Source organism: Engystomops pustulosus, chromosome 1 (assembly GCF_040894005.1).
Source record: "Engystomops pustulosus chromosome 1, aEngPut4.maternal, whole genome shotgun sequence".
NCBI classification, from domain to species: domain Eukaryota; kingdom Metazoa; phylum Chordata; class Amphibia; order Anura; family Leptodactylidae; genus Engystomops; species Engystomops pustulosus.
In genome coordinates this window covers 28,073-49,461 of record NC_092411.1, presented here as the reverse complement: position 1 = coordinate 49,461, position 21,389 = coordinate 28,073, and the positions used below count along the sequence as shown (strand labels likewise).

The 21,389-nt window shown below is 49.6% G+C and overlaps 1 protein-coding gene across 9 annotated transcripts in view; it reads left to right on the top strand.

Moving 5' to 3' along the window:
* LOC140114164 (interleukin-11 receptor subunit alpha-like) overlaps positions 1-21,389 on the top strand; it is a 100,755-nt gene that overhangs the window by 69,342 nt on the left and 10,024 nt on the right. For all 9 annotated transcript variants that reach the window (XR_011852734.1, XR_011852733.1, XR_011852732.1 and 6 more), the window contains exons 2-6: positions 4,015-4,111; positions 6,450-6,510; positions 6,666-6,832; positions 9,645-9,759; positions 18,341-18,504. Coding sequence is in view for 4 of the 9 variants with exons in the window: in XM_072132687.1 (XP_071988788.1) it covers positions 4,015-4,111; positions 6,450-6,510; positions 6,666-6,832; positions 9,645-9,759; positions 18,341-18,504 (604 nt within the window). In the remaining 5 variants the exon portion in view is untranslated. The remainder of the gene's footprint in view (positions 1-4,014; positions 4,112-6,449; positions 6,511-6,665; positions 6,833-9,644; positions 9,760-18,340; positions 18,505-21,389) is intronic.

Genomic DNA, 21,389 nt, shown 5'->3' with positions numbered 1-21,389 from the left:
TCCTGTATATATGGGCACAGCACAGTACTACTACTCCTATCCTGTATATATGAGCACAGTACTACTACTCCTATCCTGTATATATGAGCACAGTACTACTACTCCTATCCTGTATATATGGGTACAGCACAGGACGGTACTACAACTCCTATCCTGTATATATGGGTACAGTACTACTACTCCTATCCTCTATATATGGGCACAGCACAGTACTACTACTCCTATCCTGTATATATGGGCACAGCACAGTACTACTACTCCTATCCAGTATATATGGGCACAGCACAGTACTATGACTCCTATCCGGTATATATGGGCACAGCTCAGTACTACTACTCCTATCCTGTATATATGGACACAGCACAGTACTACTACTCCTATCCTGTATATATGGGCACAGCACAGTACTATGACTCCTATCCGGTATATATGGGCACAGCTCAGTACTACTACTCCTATCCTGTATATATGGGCACAGCACAGTACTACTACTCCTATCCTGTATATATGGGCACAGCACAGTACTACTACTCCTATCCTGTATATATGGACACAGCACAGTACTACTACTCCTATCCTGTATATATGGGCACAGCACAGTACTACTACTCCTATCCTGTATATATGAGCACAGCACAGTACTACTACTCCTATCCTGTATATATGAGCACAGTACTACTACTCCTATCCTGTATATATGGGCACAGCACAGTACTACTACTCCTATCCTGTATATATGGGTACAGCACAGGACGGTACTACAACTCCTATCCTGTATATATGGGTACAGTACTACTACTCCTATCCTCTATATATGGGTACAGCACAGTACTACTACTCCTATCCTGTATATATGGGCACAGCACAGTCCTACTACTCCTATCCTGTATATATGAGCACAGTACTACTACTCCTATCCTGTATATATGAGCACAGCACAGTACTACTACTCCTATCCTGTATATATGGGCACAGCACAGTACTACTACTCCTATCCTGTATATATGGGCACAACACAGTACTACTACTCCTATCCTGTATATATGGACACAGCACAGTACTACTACTCCTATCCTGTATATATGGGCACAGCACAGTACTACTACTCCTATCCTGTATATATGGGCACAGCACAGTACTACTACTCCTATCCTGTATATATGAGCACAGCACAGTACTACTACTCCTATCCTGTATATATGGGCACAGCACAGTACTACTACTCCTATCCTGTATATATGGGCACAGCACAGTACTACTACTCCTATCCTGTATATATGGGCACAGCACAGTACTACTACTCCTATCCTGTATATATGGACACAGCACAGTACTACTACTCCTATCCTGTATATATGGGCACAGTACTACTACTCCTATCCTGTATATATGGGTATAGCACAGTACTACTACTCCTATCCTGTGTATATGGGCACAGCACAGTACTACTACTCCTATCCTGTATAGGCACAGCACTACTCCTCCTATCCTGTATATATGGGCACAGTACAGTACTACTACTCCTATCCTGTATATATGGGCACAGCACAGTACTACTACTCCTATCCTGTATATATGGACACAGCACAGTACTACTACTCCTATCCTGTATATATGGGTACAGTACTACTACTCCTATCCTCTATATATGGGTACAGCACAGTACTACTACTCTTATCCTGTATATATGGGCACAGCACAGTCCTACTACTCCTATCCTGTATATATGAGCACAGTACTACTACTCCTATCCTGTATATATGAGCACAGCACAGTACTACTACTCCTATCCTGTATATATGGGCACAGCACAGTACTACTACTCCTATCTTGTATATATGGGCACAGCACAATACTACTACTCCTATCCTGTATATATGGGCACAGCACAGTACTACTACTCCTATCCTGTATATATGAGCACAGCACAGTACTACTACTCCTATACTGTATATATGGGCACAGCACAGTACTACTACTCCTATCCTGTATATATGGGCACAGCACAGTACTACTACTCCTATACTGTATATATGGGCACAGCACAGTACTACTACTCCTATCCTGTATATATGGGCACAGCACAGTACTACTACTCCTATCCTGTATATATGGGCACAGCACAGTACTACTACTCCTATCCTGTATATATGGGCACAGCACAGTACTACTACTCCTATACTGTATATATGGGCACAGCACAGTACTACTACTCCTATCCTGTATATATGGGCACAGCACAGTACTACTACTACTCCTATCCTGTATATATGAGCACAGCACAGTACTACTACTCCTATCCTGTATATATGAGCACAGCACAGTACTACTACTCCTATACTGTATATATGGGCACAGCACAGTACTACTACTCCTATCCTGTATATATGGGCACAGCACAGTACTACTACTCCTATCCTGTATATATGGGCACAGCACAGTACTACTACTCCTATCCTGTATATATGAGCACAGCACAGTACTACTACTCCTATCCTGTATATATGGGCACAGCACAGTACTACTACTCCTATCCTGTATATATGGGCACAGCACAGTACTACTACTCCTATCCTGTATATATGGGCACAGCACAGTACTACTACTCCTATCCTGTATATATGGACACAGCACAGTACTACTACTCCTATCCTGTATATATGGGCACAGTACTACTACTCCTATCCTGTATATATGGGTATAGCACAGTACTACTACTCCTATCCTGTGTATATGGGCACAGCACAGTACTACTACTCCTATCCTGTATAGGCACAGCACTACTCCTCCTATCCTGTATATATGGGCACAGTACAGTACTACTACTCCTATCCTGTACATATGGGCACAGCACAGTACTACTACTCCTATCCTGTATATATGGACACAGCACAGTACTACTACTCCTATCCTGTATTTATGGGCACAGCACAGTACTACTACTCCTATCCTGTATATATGGGCACAGCACAGTACTACTACTCCTATCCTGTATTAATATGGGCACAGTACTACTACTCCTATCCTGTATATATGGGCACAGCACAGTACTACTACTCCTATCCTGTATACATGGGGACAGCACAGTACTACTACTCCTATCCTGTATATATGGGCACAACACAGTACTACTACTCCTATCCTGTATATATGGGCACAGCACAGTACTACTACTCCTGTCCTGTATATATGGACACAGCACAGTACTACTACTCCTATCCTGTATATATATGGGCACAGCACAGTACTACTACTCCTATCCTGTATATATGGGTACAGCACAGTACTACTACTCCTATCCTGTATATATGGGCACAGTACAGTACTACTACTCCTATCCTGTATATATGGGCACAGCACAGTACTACTACTCCTATCCTGTATATATGAGCACAGCACAGTACTACTACGCCTATCCTGTATATATGAGCACAGCACAGTACTACTACTCCTATCCTGTATATATGGGCACAGCACAGTACTACTACTCCTATCTTGTATATATGGGCACAGCACAGTACTACTACTCCTATCCTGTATATATGGACACAGCACAGTACTACTACTCCTATCCTGTATATATGGGCGCAGCATAGTATTACTACTCCTATCCTATATATATGGGCACAGCACAGTACTACTACTCCTATCCTGTATATATGAGCACAGCACAGTACTACTACTCCTATCCTGTATATATGGGCACAGCACAGTACTACTACTCCTATCCTGTATATATGAGCACAGCACAGTACTACTACTCCTATCCTGTATATATGGGCACAGCACAGTACTACTACTCCTATCCTGTATATATGAGCACAGCACAGTACTACTACTCCTATCCTGTATATATGGGGACAGCACAGTACTACTACTCCTATCCTGTATATATGGGTACAGTACTACTCCTCCTATCCTGTGCAGTGTATTGTTAGTGTGTGCTCCTCTGCTTGCTGTCAGTGAGTGGAGGCTGTGAGGTGCGATGCTCTGATGCTCTGTCTTCTCCTGCAGATGATCAGTCTGGCACAATGTCTGAGCCGGGTGATGTGTCTTCTCGCTGTGACCACCGTCTCCATCTCACTGTCTTCACCGCCATGGAAGGAGGAAGGTAGGTGCCCCCCCACCCCATACAGTGCAGGGGATGGCCGGACCCCTCCCCCCATACAGTGCAGGGGATGGCCGGACCCCTCCCCCCATACAGTGCAGGGGATGGCCGGACCCCTCCCCCCATACAGTGCAGGGGATGGCCGGACCCCTCCCCCCATACAGTGCAGGGGTTGGCCTGACCCCCCCCCCCCCCCATACAGTGCAGGGGATGGCCTGACCCTTCCCCCCATACAGTGCAGGGGATGGCCTGACCCCTCCCCCCATACAGTGCAGGGGATGGCCTGACCCCTCCCCCCATACAGTGCAGGGGATGGCCGGACCCCTCCCCCATACAGTGCAGGGGATGGCCTGACCCTTCCCCCCATACAGTGCAGAGGATGGCCGGACCCCTCCCCCCATACAGTGCAGGGGATGGCCGGACCCCTCCCCCCATACAGTGCAGGGGATGGCCTGACCCCTCCCCCCATACAGTGCAGGGGATGGCCGGACCCCTCCCCCCATACAGTGCAGGGGATGGCCTGACCCCTCCCCCCATACAGTGCAGGGGATGGCCGGACCCCTCCCCCCATACAGTGCAGGGGATGGCCGGACCCCTCCCCCCATACAGTGCAGGGGATGGCCTGACCCCTCCCCCCATACAGTGCAGGGGATGGCCTGACCCCTCCCCCCATACAGTGCAGGGGATGGCCGGACCCCTCCCCCCATACAGTGCAGGGGATGGCTGGACCCCTCCCCCATACAGTGCAGGGGATGGCCTGACCCCTCCCCCCCCCCTCATACAGTGCAGGGGATGGCCGGACCCCTCCCCCCATACAGTGCAGGGGATGGCTGGACCCCTCCCCCATACAGTGCAGGGGATGGCCTGACCCCTCCCCCCATACAGTGCAGGGGATGGCTGGACCCCTCCCCCATACAGTGCAGGGGATGGCCTGACCCTTCCCCCCATACAGTTCAGGGGATGGCCTGACCCTTCCCCCCATACAGTTCAGGGGATGGCCTGACCCCCCCCCCCCCCATACAGTTCAGGGGATGGCCTGACCCCTCCCCCCATACAGTGCAGGGGATGGCCTGACCCCTCCCCCCATACAGTGCAGGGGATGGCCGGACCCCTCCCCCATACAGTGCAGGGGATGGCCTGACCCTTCCCCCCATACAGTGCAGGGGATGGCCGGACCCCTCCCCCCATACAGTGCAGGAGATGGCCGGACCCCCCCCCCCCCCCCATACAGTGCAGGGGATGGCCGGACCCCTCCCCCCCCATACAGTGCAGGGGATGGCCTGACCCCCCTCCCCCATACAGTGCAGGGGATGGCCTGACCCCTCCCCCCATACAATGCAGGGGATGGCCGGACCCCTCCCCCCATACAGTTCAGGGGATGGCCTGACCCTTCCCCCCCCATACAGTTCAGGGGATGGCCTGACCCTTCCCCCCATACAGTTCAGGGGATGGCTGGACCCCTCCCCCCATACAGTGCAGGGGATGGCCGGACCCCTCCCCCCATACAGTGCAGGGGATGGCTGGACCCCTCCCCCATACAGTGCAGGGGATGGCCTGACCCCTCCCCCCCCCCCCTCATACAGTGCAGGGGATGGCCGGACCCCTCCCCCCATACAGTGCAGGGGATGGCTGGACCCCTCCCCCATACAGTGCAGGGGATGGCCTGACCCCTCCCCCCATACAGTGCAGGGGATGGCTGGACCCCTCCCCCATACAGTGCAGGGGATGGCCTGACCCTTCCCCCCATACAGTTCAGGGGATGGCCTGACCCTTCCCCCCCATACAGTTCAGGGGATGGCCTGACCCCCCCCCCCCCATACAGTTCAGGGGATGGCCGGACCCCTCCCCCCATACAGTTCAGGGGATGGCCTGACCCCTCCCCCCATACAGTGCAGGGGATGGCCTGACCCCTCCCCCCATACAGTGCAGGGGATGGCCGGACCCCTCCCCCCATACAGTGCAGGGGATGGCCGGACCCCTCCCCCCATACAGTTCAGGGGATGGCTGGGCATGGTTCGGGGGGGGGGGGTGTGACTCCCATCTATTCCCTCTGCTGTACAGTGAGGACCCATCACTCTGCTCCCTGGGTCCTTGGGATATTCCCCCCAGCTCCTTGTATCTCAGCCTCTGGTCTTGGGGGTCCTGTGTGTTGCCCCCGCATGTCTGTATCCTGATGCCCCTCATAAATATTCCAGGCCCCCCTCCCGGGTGTCGTGTTCCTCCGGTGTGATGGAGGTGACAGATGATCCTCTGCTCCACGGATGTCACCACCGCCATGTGACCGGGGGTGGGGGGGGGGCTTGTATTTTGGAGTCGGGGGATGACTGTGTCTCTTCACCAGGTCACGTGTACAGGAGGATCGGGGACACCGTCACCCTGAGGTGCAGCAGCGCCAATGTCAGGTAAGTGCGAGGGTGACCCCTCCGTGTACAGGGACCCCGCCCCCCCCCCCCCCCTCTGTGTACAGAGACCCCCCCCCCTCTCTGTGTACGGAGACCCCCCACCACCACCCTGAATGTATGACCTATGACCTCCTGTGTCTCTTTCCTCCCTGCAGTTCGGGGGTCTCCTGGAGGTATAATGGGTCGTCACACATCACATGGGGGTCTGTAACAGAGCGAGGAGACCTGGACCTCCCCCGTGTAGGAGCCTCCACCACTGGGAACTACAGCTGCTATGACCACTCGGGGGCGCTGCTGCAGACCCTGCTGCTCAGAGTAGGATGTGAGTATCGGGAGGGGGGGGAGACGACGGGGGCTCCAATCATAATGTGGCCTCCCACCTATAGAGGGACTACAACCCCCACCTATAGAGGAAGTACAACCCCCACCTATAGAGGAAGTACAAACCCCATCTGTAGAGGGACTACAACCCCCGCCTGTAGAGGAAGTACAACCCCCACCTGTAGAAGAAGTACAACCCCCTCCTGTAGAGGAGGTACAACCCCCACCTGTAGAGGAAGTACAACCCCCGCCTGTAGAGGAGGTACAACCCCCGCCTGTAGAGGAGGTACAACCCCCCGCCTGTAGAGGAAGTACAACCCCCACCTATAGAGGAAGTACAACCCCCGCCTGTAGAGGAGGTACAACCCCCGCCTGTAGAGGAGGTACAACCCCCGCCTGTAGAGGAGGTACAACCCCCCGCCTGTAGAGGAAGTACAACCCCCCGCCTGTAGAGGAGGTACAACCCCCGCCTGTAGAGGAGGTACAACCCCCACCTATAGAGGAAGTACAACCCCCGCCTGTAGAGGAAGTACAACCCCCACCTATAGAGGAAGTACAACCCCCGCCTGTAGAGGAAGTACAACCCCCACCTATAGAGGAAGTACAACCCCCGCCTGTAGAGGAGGTACAACCCCCGCCTGTAGAGGAGGTACAACCCCCGCCTATAGAGGAAGTACAACCCCCGCCTGTAGAGGAAGTACAACCCCCACCTATAGAGGAAGTACAACCCCCGCCTGTAGAGGAGGTACAACCCCCGCCTGTAGAGGAGGTACAACCCCCGCCTGTAGAGGAAGTACAACCCCCCGCCTGTAGAGGAAGTACAACCCCCCGCCTGTAGAGGAAGTACAACCCCCCGCCTGTAGAGGAAGTACAACCCCCCGCCTGTAGAGGAGGTACAACCCCCGCCTGTAGAGGAGGTACAACCCCCACCTGTAGAGGAAGTACAACCCCCCGCCTGTAGAGGAAGTACAACCCCCACCTGTAGAGGAGGTACAACCCCCGCCTGTAGAGGAGGTACAACCCCCGCCTGTATAGGAAGTACAACCCCTGCCTATAGAGGGACTACAACCCCCGCCTATAGAGGGACTACAACCCCCACCTATAGAGGGACTACAACCCCCACCTATAGAGGGACTACAACCCCCACCTATAGAGGGACTACAACCCCCACCTGTAGAGGGAGTACTTCCCCCGCCTGTAGAGGAAGTACAACCCCCGCCTGTAGAGGAAGTACAACCCCCGCCTGTAGAGGGAGGTACAACCCCCGCCTGTAGATGAGGTACAACCCCCGCCTGTAGAGGAGGTACAACCCCCGCCTGTAGAGGAGGTACAACCCCCGCCTGTAGAGGAAGTACAACCCCCGCCTGTAGAGGAGGTACAACCCCCGCCTGTAGAGGAGGTACAACCCCCGCCTGTAGAGGAGGTGCAACCCCCGCCTGTAGAGGAGGTACAACCCCCGCCTGTAGAGGAGGTACAACCCCCGCCTGTAGAGGAGGTGCAACCCCCGCCTGTAGAGGAGGTACAACCCCCGCCTGTAGAGGAGGTACAACCCCCGCCTGTAGAGGAGGTACAACCCCCGCCTGTAGAGGAGGTACAACCCCCGCCTGTAGAGGAGGTACAACCCCCGCCTGTAGAGGAGGTACAACCCCCGCCTGTAGAGGAGGTACAACCCCCGCCTGTAGAGGAGGTACAACCCCCGCCTGTAGAGGAGGTACAACCCCTGCCTGTAGAGGAGGTACAACCCCTGCCTGTAGAGGAGGTACAACCCCCGCCTGTAGAGGAGGTACAACCCCCGCCTGTAGAGGAGGTGCAACCCCCACCTGTAGAGGAAGTACAACCCCCCGCCTGTAGAGGAGGTACAACCCCCCGCCTGTAGAGGAGGTACAACCCCCGCCTGTAGAGGAGGTACAACCCCCGCCTGTAGAGGAGGTACAACCCCCGCCTGTAGAGGAGGCGGCTCTGGATGTGACTGGAGGATAGGACATGTGTGTGTGTATAGTGGATGCAGCTCTGGATGTGACTGGAGGATAGGACATGTGTGTGTATATATAGTGGATGCAGCTCTGGATGTGACTGGAGGATAGGACATGTGTATATAGTGGATGCAGCTCTGGATGTGACTGGAGGATAGGACATGTGTGTGTATATATAGTGGATGCAGCTCTGGATGTGACTGGAGGATAGGACATGTGTATGTATAGTGGATGCGGCTCTGGATGTGACTGGAGGATAGGACATGTGTGTATGTATAGTGGATGCGGCTCTGGATGTGACTGGAGGATAGGACATGTGTGTATGTATAGTGGATGCGGCTCTGGATGTGACTGGAGGATAGGACATGTGTGTGTATATATAGTGGATGCAGCTCTGGATGTGACTGGAGGATAGGACATGTGTGTATATATAGTGGATGCAGCTCTGGATGTGACTGGAGGATAGGACATGTGTATATAGTGGATGCAGCTCTGGATGTGACTGGAGGATAGGACATGTGTATATATAGTGGATGCAGCTCTGGATGTGACTGGAGAATAGGACATGTGTATATAGTGGATGCAGCTCTGGATGTGACTGGAGAATAGAACATGTGTATATAGTGGATGCAGCTCTGGATGTGACTGGAGAATAGGACATGTGTATATAGTGGATGCAGCTCTGGATGTGACTGGAGGATAGGACCACTTCGCTGTGACCTCATGTTCTTCCTCTTGTGGTTACATTGTATCATTTTTCCCGGGCCCGGTGACTTTTTATCACTCTTTATGACCCCTCTCATTCCTGTTCTGTCTGACCTTTGACCTCCTCTCTTCCAGACGCCCCTGGCATCCCCTCCGTCACCTGCAGAGCTGCAGACTATCACAACTTTTCCTGCTATTGGAATTCCAGTGTGGAGACATTACTGCCCACCAGATACATTGCGTCCTACCGGTAAGACGCTGCGCTCACGGCTTTGGGGGCTGAGACCCCGTATCCTCATGTGTCCTGCATTATACTCCCCCTCTCCAAGTATCCGGTGCAGCGGGGGGTTCATGCCCTGTGATATTGAGGGTCTCTGGGGGTCCTCCCTCTGCTGGTCCTACACACAACTCTCCCCTGTGCCGTGCACAAGGCGTCCATTGACTGCTGCTGGCACTGGCGCCTTATCACTGGGGGTGCGGGCAGGAAGGGCGGAGGGGCTCCCGCTGCACACACAGGAGAGACATTCATGTGCTGCCCTCTACCTGCCCCTACCCAGGGGGTCTATCTGCGGACATTAAGGGTCTATATGGAGCAGCAGAATATGATATGTGTGACCAGCCAGGGATAGAGGTCGGGGATGGAGCTGGATAGGTGTGACCGGCCAGGGATAGAGGTCGGGGATGGAGCAGGATATGTGTGACCGGCCGGGGATAGAGGTCGGGGAGGGAGCAGGATAGGTGTGACCGGCCGGGGATAGAGGTCGGGGATGGAGAAGGATATGTGTGACCGGCCAGGGATAGAGGTCGGGGATGGAGCAGGATATGTGTGACCGGCCAGGGATAGAGGTCGGGGATGGAGCAGGATATGTGTGACCGGCCAGGGATAGAGGTCGGGGATGGAGCAGGATATGTGTGACCGGCCGGGGATAGAGGTCGGGGATGGAGCAGGATATGTGTGACCGGCCAGGGATAGAGGTCGGGGATGGAGCAGGATATGTGTGACCGGCCAGGGATAGAGGTCGGGGATGGAGCAGGATATGTGTGACCGGCCGGGGATAGAGGTCAGGGATGGAGCAGGATATGTTTGACCGGCCAGGGATAGAGGTCAGGGATGGAGCAGGATATGTGTGACCGGCCGGGGATAGAGGTCGGGGATGGAGCAGGATATGTGTGACCGGCCAGGGATAGAGGTCGGGGATGGAGCAGGATATGTGTGACCGGCCAGGGATAGAGGTCGGGGATGGAGCAGGATATGTGTGACCGTCCGGGGATAGAGGTTGGGGATGGAGCAGGATAGACCGGCCAGGGATAGAGGTCGGGGATGGAGCAGGATATGTGTGACCGGCCGGGGATAGAGGTCGGGGATGGAGCAGGATATGTGTGACCGGCCGGGGATAGAGGTCGGGGATGGAGCAGGATTTCTTGTGTTTCTCTGATATTTTCCTGTTTATTTGGCTTCTTGATGACTTTAGTTGCTCAGGAAATGGCAAGAAATTATCGTAATGTCGGTAATTATATTGGCTGATGACCTCATTGGGGGGGGATGTGTAGGGCTGCGCAGGATCATAGGTGGAGGTGTATTGCTGAACATCAAATTAATAGGGGTAAAGGTCAGAGGTCGAGGCCGAGCGCTGGATGTGATGAGCAGAAGCCGCAGTGATGGACAATCCAGCGCATCCCTCGTGTTCCAAGATATTATTATTATCCACCGCCTTCCTGTCCTTGGACCCGCGCCGCGCTCTCAGTCCGACATCTTTTTCCATAATTTTGGAAAATCTTGCAGGATAACGACCTGCGTGGCCGTGGTAGTAAATGAGATCCGTGTGTGCAGCAGCGGCTATGGAGGGGGAGGGGTGGTGTAATTTCTACATTTTTCTAGGGGCCGGGCGGCTGCCAGCTTCAGGTCAGCAAACACTGGGATGTCATGCCAGAGGGAGCGCGGGATTGTGGGTAATAAAAACATTCAGGGAAGGGACATGTGTGAGGGGAGCGGAGAACAAGGCGGCTCTGTCTGCCAGCTGCCAGGGGCGACTATCGGGGGAGAAGGACCAGGGGCGACTATCGGGGGAGAAGGACCGGGGGCGACTATCGGGGGAGAAGGACCGGGGGCGACTAACGGGGGAGAAGGACCGGGGGCGACTAACGGGGGAGAAGGACCGGGGCGACTATCGGGGGAGAAGGACCGGGGGCGACTATCGGGGGAGAAGGACCGGGGGCGACTATCGGGGGAGAAGGACCGGGGGCGACTATCGGGGGAGAAGGACCGGGGGCGACTATCGGGGGAGAAGGACCGGGGGCGTCCTGGTCCTGGAGGGGTCCTGATCCTGAGGAGCTCATATCCTGGGGGGTACTGATCCTGAGGGGCCCTGATCCTGGGGCGCCTGTACGCCTGACCCAGGGACTGTGCGGATACATCTGATCTCTCTATGTATCAGACTCCAGCTACAGCGCATGGCGCCTGATGCCAGATGTATCAAGTATTTCACAATGAGTATCAGACATGAGGCAGATGTACAGCGCCCCCCGGTGAGAGCAATTACCTCCCCTCCCCCGCACATCACTGCATTTGTTTAATCTTGATAACAGCATCAATCACCGAAAATAGCCCCAAGGCCTCCAGGAGCCTCCCCAGATCTGTCATCAGTCCTATCACTGCGACTCATCACGTCAGATCAGTATAGATATAATTACAGGCCCGGACCCCAAACAATTACCCCGACCCCCCCCCCCCCCCCCAGCACTGATTGTGTCACAGCCTGAGTAATGGCCACAGCTTTCCAAGACTGATGACAGCCGGAGCCGCGAGCGAGATCCCTATAATACAGACAACATGTCATCAATGTAACCTGTATCACATACATTACATGTCATATATTACATCCCTATTATAATACTGCCCCCTATGTGCAAGAATATAACTACTATAATACTGCCCCCTATGTGCAAGAATATAACTACTATAATACTGCCCTCTATGTACAGGAATATAACTACTATAATACTGCCCCCTATATACAGGAATATAACTACTATAATACTGCCCCCTATGTACAAGAATATAACTACTATAATACTGCCCCCTATGTACAAGAATATAACTACTATAATACTGCCCCCTATGTACAAGAATATAACTACTATAATACTGCCCCCTATGTGCAAGAATATAACTACTATAATACTGCCCCCTATGTACAAGAATATAACTACTATAATACTGCCCCCTATGTACAAGAATATAACTACTATAATACTGTCCCCTATGTACAGGAATATAACTACTATAATACTGCCCCTATGTACAGGAATATAACTACTATAATACTGCCCCCTATGTACAGGAATATAACTACTATAATACTGCCCCTATGTACAGGAATATAACTACTATAATACTGCCCTCTATGTACAAGAATATAACTACTATAATACTGTCCCCTATGTACAGGAATATAACTACTATAATACTGCCCCTATGTACAGGAAAATAACTACTATAATACTGCCCCCTATGTACAGGAATATAACTACTATAATACTGCCCCCTATGTACAAGAATATAACTACTATAATACTGCCCCCTATGTACAGGAATATAGCTACTATAATACTGCCTCCTATGTACAGGAATATAACTACTATAATACTGCCGCCTATGTACAAGATTATAACTACTATAATACTGCCCCCTATGTACAGGAATATAACTACTATAATACTGCCCCCTATGTACAGGAATATAACTACTATAATACTGCCCCCTATGTACAGGAATATAACTACTATAATACTGCCCCCTATGTACAGGGATATAACTACTATAATACTGCCCCTATGTACAAGAATATAACTACTATAATACTGCCCCCTATGTACAGGAATATAACTACTATAATACTGCCCCCTATGTACAGGAATATAACTACTATAATACTGCCCCTTATGTACAAGAATATAACTACTATAATACTGCCCCCTATGTACAAGAATATAACTACTATAATACTGCCCCCTATGTACAAGATTATAACTACTATAATACTGCCCCCTATGTACAGGAATATAACTACTATAATACTGCCCCCTATGTACAAGAATATAACTACTATAATACTGCCCCCTATGTACAAGATTATAACTACTATAATACTGCCCCCTATGTACAACAATATAACTACTATAATACAGCCCCCTATGTACAGGAATATAACTACTATAATACTGCCCCCTATGTACAAGAATATAACTACTATAATACTGCCCCCTATGTACAGGAATATAACTACTATAATACTGCCCCCTATGTACAGGAATATAACTACTATAATACTGCCCCCTATGTACAGGAATATAACTACTATAATACTGCCCCCTATGTACAGGAATATAACTCCTATAATACTGCCCCCTATGTACAAGAATATAACTACTATAATACTGCCCCCTATGTACAAGAATATATCTACTATAATACTGCCCCCTATGTACAAGAATATAACTACTATAATACTGCCCCCTATGAACAGGAATATAACTACTATAATACTGCCCCCTATGTACAGGAATATAACTACTATAATACTGCCCCCTATGTACAGGAATATAACTACTATAATACTGCCCCCTATGTACAGGAATATAACTACTATAATACTGCCCCTATGTACAGGAATATAACTACTATAATACTGCCCCCTATGTACAGGAATATAACTACTATAATACCGCCCCCTATGTACAAGAATATAACTACTATAATACTGCCCCTATGTACAAGAATATAACTACTATAATACTACCCCCTATGTACAAGAATATAACTACTATAATACTGCCCCCTATGTACAGGAATATAACTACTATAATACTGCCCCCTGTGTACAGGAATATAACTACTATAATACTGCCCCCTATGTACAGGAATATAACTACTATAATACTGCCCCTATGTACAGGAATATAACTACTATAATACTGCCCCCTATGTACAAGAATATAACTACTATAATACTGCCCCCTATGTACAAGAATATAACTACTATAATACTGCCCCCTATGTACAAGAATATAACTACTATAATACTGCCCCCTATGTACAAGAATATAACTACTATAATACTGCCTCCTATGTACAGGAATATAACTACTATAATACTGCCCCCTATGTACAGGAATATAACTACTATAATACTGCCTCCTATGTACAGGAATATAACTACTATAATACTGCCCCCTATGTACAGGAATATAACTACTATAATACTGCCTCCTATGTACGGGAATATAACTACTATAATACTGCCTCCTATGTACAAGAATATAACTACTATAATACTGCCCCCTATGTACAGGCTATAACTACTATAATACTGCCCCCTATGTACAGGAATATAACTACTATAATACTGCCCCCTATGTACAGGAATATAACTACTATAATACTGCCCCTATATACAGGAATATAACTACTATAATACTGCCTCCTATGTACAAGAATATAACTACTATAATACTGCCCCCTATGTACAAGAATATAACTACTATAATACTGCCCCCTATGTACAGGAATATAACTACTATAATACTGCCCCCTATGTACAAGAATATAACTACTATAATACTGCCCCCTATGTACAGGAATATAACTACTATAATACTGCCCCTATGTACAAGAATATAACTACTATAATACTGCCCCCTATGTACAGGAATATAACTACTATAATACTGCCCCCTATGTACAGGAATATAACTACTATAATACTGCCCCCTATGTACAAGAATATAACTACTATAATACTGCCCCCTATGTACAGGAATATAACTACTATAATACTGCCCCTATGTACAAGAATATAACTACTATAATACTGCCCCCTATGTACAGGAATATAACTACTATAATACTGCCCCCTATGTACAAGAATATAACTACTATAATACTGCCCCCTATGTACAGGAATATAACTACTATAATACTGCCCCCTATGTACAGGAATATAACTACTATAATACTGCCCCCTATGTACAGGAATATAACTACTATAATACTACCCCCTATGTACAGGAATATAACTACTATAATACTGCCCCCTATGTACAAGAATATAACTACTATAATACTGCCCCCTATGTACAGGAATATAACTACTATAATACTGCCCCCTATGTACAGGAATATAACTACTATAATACTGCCCCCTATGTACAGGAATATAACTACTATAATACTGCCCCCTATGTACAGGAATATAACTACTATAATACTGCCCCCTATGTACAGGAATATAACTACTATAATACTGCCCCCTATGTACAGGAATATAACTACTATAATACTGCCCCCTATATACAAGAATATAACTACTATAATACTGCCCCCTATGTACAGGAATATAACTACTATAATACTGCCCCCTATGTACAGGGATATAACTACTATAATACTGCCCCCTATGTACAGGAATATAACTACTATAATACTGCCCCCTATGTACAGGAATATAACTACTATAATACTGCCCCCTATGTACAAGAATATAACTACTATAATACTGCCCCCTAAGTACAGGAATATAACTACTATAATACTGCCCCCTATGTACAGGAATATAACTACTATAATACTGCCCCCTGTGGGATCTGCAGTGTTTGTGCTCGGTGTAATATGATATAATCTTGTTTCCTTGCAGACATATTTCTATGACTCATGTCATCTGTCAGTGAATGGAATCTCTTCTGTTGCACATTAACCCTGAGACTCCTGGATGAGATCTGTGTTGGGGTTGGGGGGGGGGGGGTCAGGGGTTGTGACTATCATCTTGCATCCAGCACCTTGTCTGCACTATTATTAGGATCTCTGCTTGCTGTCATTGATCTGTGTGTGGACACTACATATAGCTGTGTCCTGCTGACAGTTGGATACTATGGGGCACATTTACTTCCCCGTCCATGCGAGTTCTCCGATCCGGAGTGTCCGACTGGAATGCACATCTGCCACGATTCATGCAGATCCTGCGCCTGATATCCTGCATGTGTCCCTCCCCGCTCAGGTCCTCGGAGTTCACCTTCTTCTTCCTGGTGCATGTAAGTGCATTGTCCGTGTATAATGCGCTGTGCGGAGAGTCACTAAGATCCTGCACCTGATATCCTGCATGTGTCGCTTCCCCGCTCAGGTCCCCGGAGTTCACCTTCTTCTTCCTGGTGACTGTAAGTGCATTGTCCGTGTATAATGCGCTGTGCGGGGAGTCACTAAGATCGTGCGCCCGATATCCTGCATGTGTCGCTTCCCCGCTCAGGTCCCCGGAGTTCACCTTCTTCTTCCTGGTGCATGTAAGTGCATTGTCCATGTATAATGTGCTGTGCGGGGAGTCACTAAGATCCTGCACCCGATATCCTGCATGTGTCGCTTCCCCGCTCAGGTCCCCGGAGTTCACCTTCTTCTTCCTGGTGCATGTAAGTGCATTGTCCGCGTATAATGCGCTGTGTGGGGAGTCACTAAGATCCTGCCCCCGATATCCTGCATGTGTCGCTTCCCCGCTCAGGTCCCTGGAGTTCACCTTCTTCTTCCTGGTGTATGTAAGTGCATTGTCCGTGTATAATGCGCTGTGCGGGGAGTCACTAAGATCCTGCCCCCGATATCCTGCATGTGTCGCTTCCCCGCTCAGGTCCCTGGAGTTCACCTTCTTCTTCCTGGTGCATGTAAGTGCATTGTCCGCGTATAATGCGCTGTGTGGGGAGTCACAAAGATCCTGCCCCCGATATCCTGCATGTGTCGCTTCCCCGCTCAGGTCCCTGGAGTTCACCTTCTTCTTCCTGGTGCATGTAAGTGCATTGTCCGTGTATAATGCGCTGTGCGGGGAGTCACTAAGATCCTGCCCCCGATATCCTGCATGTGTCGCTTCCCCGCTCAGGTCCCTGGAGTTCACCTTCTTCTTCCTGGTGTATGTAAGTGCATTGTCCGTGTATAATGCGCTGTGCGGGGAGTCACTAAGATCCTGCCCCCGATATCCTGCATGTGTCGCTTCCCCGCTCAGGTCCCTGGAGTTCACCTTCTTCTTCCTGGTGCATGTAAGTGCATTGTCCGTGTATAATGCGCTGTGTGGGGAGTCACTAAGATCGTGTGCCCGATATCCTGCATGTGTCGCTTCCCCGCTCAGGTCCCCGGAGTTCACCTTCTTCTTCCTGGTGCATGTAAGTGCATTGTCCGTGTATAATGCGCTGTGCGGGGAGTGACTAAGATCCTGCGCCCGATATCCTGCATGTGTCGCTTCCCCGCTCAGGTCCCCGGAGTTCACCTTCTTCTTCCTGGTGCATGTAAGTGTTTGGATTGCGACACAATTTTAATGTTAATTCCCGCGCCCAGTCCGAATCCGTCAGATCGTCCGATGGCCGCCCCAGATTTCTGTTGCATGAAAGCCGGTGCCGATGCGCCAAAATCCGATCGCTTGCGACACAATCCCCTACTAAATACTTGTCCCAGTGGCGCAATCCCCGAAAAGACAGAAAACAATGGAAATGCGGCTGTGGGAACCTTAGTAAATAAGCCCCTATGACTCATTCTGCATCTGCACAACAAAGGGGTAATTTTGGAAGTTTTTTAACCATTTAAAAGCTGGAAAAGACAGTGACAGTCTATATAGCGCTGTTATTGTAGCCCGTTTCCCTTTAAGATGGGCTCCCCTGTGCAGCCCACATACATATGACTGAGCGGCCGCTGGGGTCACAGGTCAGGGCCCACTTCGGGATGGACCAAGCTGGAGGGAGGCATCTTATTTGACTGCAGCTGAGGGTCTTCTTTTGGGATAACCTGGGTTGTGCTTGTGTTATAGGGTGGACAGGAACAGCCCGGAGATCTGTCTACAGGACGACCGACGTCCTAACGTCTGCTCCGTCCTCAACTCCAAGCTGTGGACGTCCTATCAGATGAACATCACCGAGGAGAACCCACTGGGCTCCAGCTTCCGGATCCTGGACTTCAATGTACAGTCTATAGGTGAGCGATCTATAGGATATCCCATACACAGGGGGAGGGCTCCGTGTAGGGTCAGTGTACGGAGGAGTGGTCAACTTGGGGACAGTGTGCAGAGGGGGGGTCAGTGTACAAAGGGGGGGTCAGTGTACAGTGAAGGGGTCGTGTGGGGTCAGTGTGCAGTGGAGGGGTCAGTGTACATAGGGGAGGTCAGTGTGGAGTCAGTGTGCAGTGGAGGGGTCAGTGTGCAGTGGAGGGGTCAGTGTGGGGTCAGTGTGCAGTGGAGGGGTCAGTGTGGGGTCAGTGTGCAGTGCAGGGGTCAGTGTTGAGTGGAGGGGTCAGTGTGGGGTCAGTGTGGAGTGGAGGGGTCAGTGTGGAGTGGAGGGGTCAGTGTGGAGTGGAGGGGTCAGTGTGGAGTGGAGGGGTCAGTGTGGAGTGGAGGGGTCAGTGTGCAGTGGAGGGGTCAGTGTGCAGTGGAGGGGTCAGTGTGCAGTGGAGGGGTCAGTGTGGGGTCAGTGTGGAGTGGAGGGGTCAGTGTGGAGTGGAGGGGTCAGTGTGGAGTGGAGGGGTCAGTGTGGGGTCAGTGTGCAGTGGAGGGGTCAGTGTGGGGTCAGTGTGGAGTGGAGGGGTCAGTGTGGAGCGGAGGGGTCAGTGTGGAGCGGAGGGGTCAGTGTGGAGCGGAGGGGTCAGTGTGGAGCGGAGGGGTCAGTGTGGAGTGGAGGGGTCAGTGTGCAGTGGAGGGGTCAGTGTGCAGTGGAGGGGTCAGTGTGCAGTGGAGGGGTCAGTGTATGGTTGTGCCGTGTGTGTTGGATATGTCGGTATACTGTCTGTAGCTCTGTATGTCAGTGGATGACAGGAGTAGTAGTATTTGCTCTTGGACTCCAATGTATTACACGGTTGCCCCTGGGGCCCAGTCATGGTCTGGTTATGTGCGAGGGCGATGAGCCAGGACGTTCTGCTCCGGATCAGACTCCATCTGTATCTCATTGCTGTAGATGTATCTGGCTCCGTTGTCTACTATTCACCCGTCAATTCGATGTTTCCGCCCAACTCGTTCCCCTTCTCCGCAACCAGAAAGCGTACGCCATCCGTCGGCTCTCGCTAATTACCCCACATACGTGTCCCACACATACGTGTCCCACACATACGTGGTCATGTCCCACATTGTGGAGATGACTGTGCATCCACAGCCTGGAGACATGGATGGTAGAGGGTTCCCTTCCTCAATCCCAACAGCAATCATCTCTCTTCTGGTCGGGATCTGGTGGGATCAGCTCCATTCCATCAGTCACAGTATGAGGTGATATATGACCATGTGAGGTCACAGTATGAGGTGATATATGACCATGTGAGGTCACAGTATGAGGTGATATATGACCATATGTAGTCACAGTATGAGGTGATATAGGACCATATGAAGTCACAGTATGAGGTGATACAGGACCATATGAAGTCACAGTATGAGGTGATATATGACCATATGAAGTCACAGTATGAGGTGATATATGGCCATATGTAGTCACAGTATGAGGTGATATATGACCATATGTAGTCACAGTATGAGGTGATATATGACCATATGTAGTCACAGTATGAGGTGATATATGACCATATGAAGTCACAGTATGAGGTGATATATGACCATATGAAGTCACAGTATGAGGAGATATATGACCATATGAAGTCACAGTATGAGGTGATATATGACCATATGAAGTCACAGTATGAGGTGATATAGGACCATATGAAGTCACAGTATGAGGTGATATAGGACCATATGAAGTCACAGTATGAGGTGATATAGGACCATATGAAGTCACAGTATGAGGTGATATAGGACCATATGAAGTCACAGTATGAGGTGATATATGACCATATGAAGTCACAGTATGAGGTGATATATGACCATATGTAGTCACAGTATGAGGTGATATAGGACCATATGACGTCACAGTATGAGGTGATATAGGACCATATGAAGTCACAGTATGAGGTGATATATGACCATATGAAGTCACAGTATGAGGTGATATATGACCATATGTAGTCACAGTATGAGGTGATATAGGACCATATGAAGTCACAGTATGAGGTGATATATGACCATATGAAGTCACAGTATGAGGTGATATATGACCATATGAAGTCACAGTATGAGGTGATATAGGACCATATGAAGTCACAGTATGAGGTGATATATGACCATATGAAGTCACAGTATGAGGTGATATATGACCATATGAAGTCACAGTATGAGGTGATATAGGACCATATGAAGTCACAGTATGAGGTGATATAGGACCATATGAAGTCACAGTATGAGGTGATATAGGACCATATGAAGTCACAGTATGAGGTGATATATGACCATATGAAGTCACAGTATGAGGTGATATAGGACCATATGAAGTCACAGTATGAGGTGATATATGACCATATGAAGTCACAGTATGAGGTGATATATGACCATATGAAGTCACAGTATGAGGTGATATATGACCATATGAAGTCGCAGTATGAGGTGATATATGACCATGTGAGGTCACAGTATGAGGTGATATAGGACCATATGAAGTCACAGTATGAGGTGATACATGACCATATGAAGTCACAGTATGAGGTGATATATGACCATATGAAGTCACAGTATGAGGTGATACATGACCATATGAAGTCACAGTATGAGGTGATATATGACCATATGAAGTCACAGTATGAGGTGATATATGACCCTATGAGGTCACAGTATGAGGTGATATAGGACCATATGAAGTCACAGTATGAGGTGATATATGACCATATGAAGTCACAGTATGAGGTGATATATGACCATATGAAGTCACAGTATGAGGTGATATATGACCATATGAAGTCGCAGTATGAGGTGATATATGACCATATGAAGTCAC